This window comes from Hydra vulgaris, chromosome 14, assembly GCF_038396675.1.
Source record: "Hydra vulgaris chromosome 14, alternate assembly HydraT2T_AEP".
Taxonomy (NCBI): domain Eukaryota; kingdom Metazoa; phylum Cnidaria; class Hydrozoa; order Anthoathecata; family Hydridae; genus Hydra; species Hydra vulgaris.
Window position 1 is genome coordinate 9238217 of NC_088933.1, and position 4724 is coordinate 9242940.

A 4724-nucleotide genomic window follows, 5' to 3' on the forward strand; every position below is an offset into this window, starting at 1 on the left:
GTAATATTAGTAATATGAGAAACTATTTCAAAAAATTCAGTGTTGATATGTATTTGAGCGATGATAAAGTTTTTTAATCGAATTTTCAACCTGGCTCGGTTTTGCATAACTGTTAGATAAACCGAGCCAAGGGCATTCAGATAAACCGAGCCATTGGCTCACTTTTCCAAAAATTGCAATAGTAAATAAATGTAAAAAATATTATAAATTTTTTTGCTTTTTGACCCACATGAATTGTTAATTTATTGGAATTTTTTATGATATTTTTACAGAATGGTACGTTATCAACCGATCACGGCCCGAAGAAGCCAAAAATCTCAAGGAAAACAAAAATTGTTCGAGCAGGTACCGGCAATTCGAGGACAACATCGAAGTCCAAAAAAAATGCCGAGGCCTCAAAGTCATGCAGGCACAAAACTAAATTTATGGCAAAAAGGAAATATGGCTGGTGCTATGGAAGAATACAGAAAACAAGAAGAAAAACCTTCAACTGAACGGTTGTCAATACGGCTGATAGCGAGAGCGTGGAATGTGCCATATGAAACTTTGAGGAGGAGATTGTCAGGAAAAGTGAGCAAAGTGGAAAGTGCTTCTGGGAGACCCACAATTCTTTCACAACAAAGTGAAGAAGAATTAGCAGAGACTGTAAGAAAAATGGCACGAGCAGAGTTTCCTTTGTCGCGCAAAGATATTCGAGAAATTGCATATGCTTATTCTGATGCTAAAGGAATAAAAGGATTTTCAGAATCAAAAAAAATTGACGGTTATTACTGGTTTCAGGGATTTTTGAACAGATTTCCTGATATAAGCACAAAAAAGGCAGAGAATCTGTCTGCAGCAAGAGCAATGGGTATGAACAAAACTCAGGTTATGAAATGGTTTGATTTGTATGAAGACTTAGTGCAATGACTGGATATAAAAGACAGTCCTAGGCACATTTGGAATGTGGACGAGACAGGTGTGATAAATATTCACAAGGCAGAAGAAGCTGTGGCAATTGTTGGTGAACCTGCTTATAATCTTACTGCATTAGAAAGAGGGGAGACATCTACTGTCTTGGCAGCATTAAATGCATTTGGCGATATTATACCACCTATGATCATTCATAAAGGAAAAACTGTTGGCAAAGGCTGGAAAGATGGTGCTCCTTTTGGTGCTATTGTAAAAGCAAGTGATAGTGGCTGGATAAATAAAGACTTGTTTGTGGAATTTGGACAGTTATTTGTCAACAATTTACAACGATTAGGACTATTAAACGGTCGACCTCATCTTTTAATTATGGACAATCACTATTCACATGTGTTTAACCTTGAATTTTTAAACCTAATGAAAGCAAACAATATTCATGTATTTGCATTACCAAGCCATACTACTCATTGGCTGCAACCGCTGGATCGTGTGCCCTTTGGTTTATTTAAGAGAAAGTGGAATGAGGGCATGAGATTGTTTACACAAAAGAATGCTGGCCGTAAACTGGAAAAAAAGGAATTTTTTAGCTTGTTTACACCAACTTGGCAAGCATCGATGACTGTTGAGCTGGCTCAGGCTGGCTTTCGTGCTACTGGCTTGTTTCCATTTAATGCCAAAGCTATTCCTGAAGAGGCTTTTGCACCAAGCACCATTACAGAAAGAAAATTAGATTCAACAGCCTCGAATTCTCTGCCCAATATGTTGTCAAATATTGAAAACTCTTGTTTGCCACTGCGATCGAGTATTGAACAGCCACCTGTACCTAATGCAGCTATGAATTTGCAGTTGATTTCTGTGACCGAATCCGTTGACATAATTAATCTGAATGAAATGCAATTGGCAGATATTTCAAATAGTTCTAGTGCTAAACTTGTTGATACAGCTAATAAAGATAATATTAATGCATCTAATTCTAATACTCGCCTAGATAAGCAGCATGAGCAACATGTCAATACTGATATTGCTGGTAGTACTTGTTTACCTACCACTGATGAAAATGCAATTGTGTCAATTGAACAAGCAGACCTCGATGTGTCTTTCGAAAACTTGATGCCAGTGCCACACAGAGATCGACCACAAAGCAGTCGGCCACGTAAGAAACCACCATCTTATGAATTGACATCAGAAGAAAATGTAGCATTTATTCAAGAAAGAACCAAACCAATTACAAAAAAAGCAGCTAAAGAGAAAGAGACCAGCAAAGAAAAGAAACAGAAGAAAACTGTTAAACAGAAGGTTATAAAGAAAAAGAAAGAATCCAAAAAAGAAAAGAAACAAAAAGAAGAGGACATTTGCAAATATTGTGGGTTTGCATATGGTGAAGCAACTGATCCTCTCATTGATGATGAATGGATTGAGTGTGACGCGTGCCGTGATTGGTTACATGGAGCTGTATCGAAATAACCGTGCGTGGACAACTATGTGCTGATTGTGTTCAAACAACAACTAAGTAAATTAACTCCAGTTAAGACTTGATATTTTGCATTTTGTACTGCATCATTTATCTGCAGCTTTAGCAGTATTATTTTTATTAGACTAGTCGCTGACATTTTTATATTGCTTTTGTTCTTTAAATTTTTTGCATTGTATGCATTTGAGGTTAATGTTTGCAAACTTTTAATACCAGTTTACTATATCGTAGGTAATAAAGTTAATATTAATATAGTAAATATTATTTGTAATAATACTTCCAATTTTGTAAATTTTTGTCTGAAATAAAAGCTAAATGGCTCACTTTAGAATAATCATATAAGCTATTGGCTCGCTTTACCAATAATGGTGGCTCACTTTATAAATTTGTTAATATTAAGCGAGCCTTTCCTATGTATCATATATAGTTTAGTTGGCTCACTTTATATTAGTGTGGCTCACTTTACATTATATCAAAGTTTAGGTATCTGTTATAGAGTTTTCTAGTACAAGAAGTATTAAGATATCTCACATAGTTACTAATACACACTGATTTTAGTTTTATTGGCTCGCTTTATCCGAAATGACCCTATATATGTATATGTATATATATATATATATATATATATATATATATATATATATATATATATATATATATATATATATATATATATATATATATATATATATATATATATACATATATAAAACTCCTCTCTCATTGAGCGAAATAGACAAATATGAGCGTTTTTAACAACATCTCGTCCAACTTAAAATATTCAAAAACTTTAATTACTTAAATTTTTACTAGTGCAATATAAATTAAGAGGAGCAAATTTAATCGGATTTATTGAAAAATTTAGAGTATTTTATTCGGAAACTAGCAAAAATAAAAGTTTAACTTTTGGTTTTCGAAAGCTTTTGAAAATCGCGTATTCTAAAAAACTGTCCTTAACTACATCGAGTATTCCTTAAGTGTCCGGGGCTACCCGACCTTCCCCTAAATAAAATAAAAAAGTTCCAAATTTCTTTAACTTTTTTGCATATTTTCAAATAAATGATACATTTTGTAAATTGAAAACCAAGAAAAAAAAAAATGCTTGACTCTTTGTTTTTGCGTGTCCGTAAAGATTAGTTGATCAGACAATGTTACTACAGAGGTAGCCAGTTTTTATTTATTATTAATTTTATATAACAAATTCATTTTTCATAAGTGAAATAATATTCTGGCTACCTCTGTAGTAACGCGGTATAAATCAATTCAACTGCAGTTGGTTTGAAAAACAAAACTGGATGTAGAGCAGTATATTTGTTCCTAGTCTTTAAGTTATAACTTATAAGTTAGGCGTAGTTTAATATTTAAAATTGAAGATCTATATCATGAACTAAATGTTATACTATATATATATATATATATATATATATATATATATATATATATATATATATATATATATATATATATATATATATATATATATATATATATATATATATATATATATATATATATATATATATATATAATATAAATATACATATAAATTATATATATAACAGGGGCGGGTATTATCACTCACCGAGGATGGGGCTAAAAAGGTCTGGAAAAAAGAAAAGAAAAAGAGGTCCGCATATTTTAATGTATATGTAACTTTTATTTCTAATTTTTTGTACTTTAGTGAAATAATCAAGCTCATTTACGCATAATTACGTATAATAGTCAATTTCATTCGTCAGTATAATAGTCAATTTACAAAAGAATATTTATAAAAAAAAGCTTTAAGGGGGGAGGGGGGACTACAACAAAAAAAGTTTTTGGGGAAGGAAGGAGAGGAGGGGGAGGGAGAAGGGAGGGGAGGAGGAGGGCTACACCTAGAACCAGGACGGATATAATATTTATATATACATATATATACATATATATATATATATATATATATATATATATATATATATATATATATATATATATATATATATATATATATATACTATTTCACATAACATACACTGTAGTCCCAACAAGCACAACCATACGGGACCCGTACGGCTTTAATCTAGGCATCCGTACGGGCTAAATCTGGTATTTTTTAACGGGTTTCATCTGGGACCCTTCTGAATTTCCCGTATGCGCGCGCAGGTTAGGTGAAATTTATCATGTTTACTTAGAACAACTTTAGCGCTTATTTAATCGTTTATCCTTTTGAAGTAAAACCAAGTTTTCAAATTTCCTTCATTTAAATACTATGAGTTCACAAAGAACAAACCGACGAAAAATTTCTGCAGTTGTGGCAAAATTAGTTGAAGTAGCTTCTTTAAATAATAAACTAAATCATAATTTA

At 32.0% G+C, this 4724-nt stretch overlaps 1 protein-coding gene across 1 annotated transcript; it reads left to right on the top strand.

The window, feature by feature from the left end:
* Nucleotides 1-273: 273 nt before the first annotated feature.
* LOC136090894 (uncharacterized) lies at nt 274-2373 on the top strand. Its single transcript, XM_065817870.1, has 2 exons — nt 274-850; nt 923-2373. Exons 1-2 carry the CDS (start codon nt 274-276, stop codon nt 2371-2373), a joined length of 2028 nt encoding a protein of 675 aa, XP_065673942.1.
* The last annotated feature ends 2351 nt before the right edge of the window (nt 2374-4724 follow it).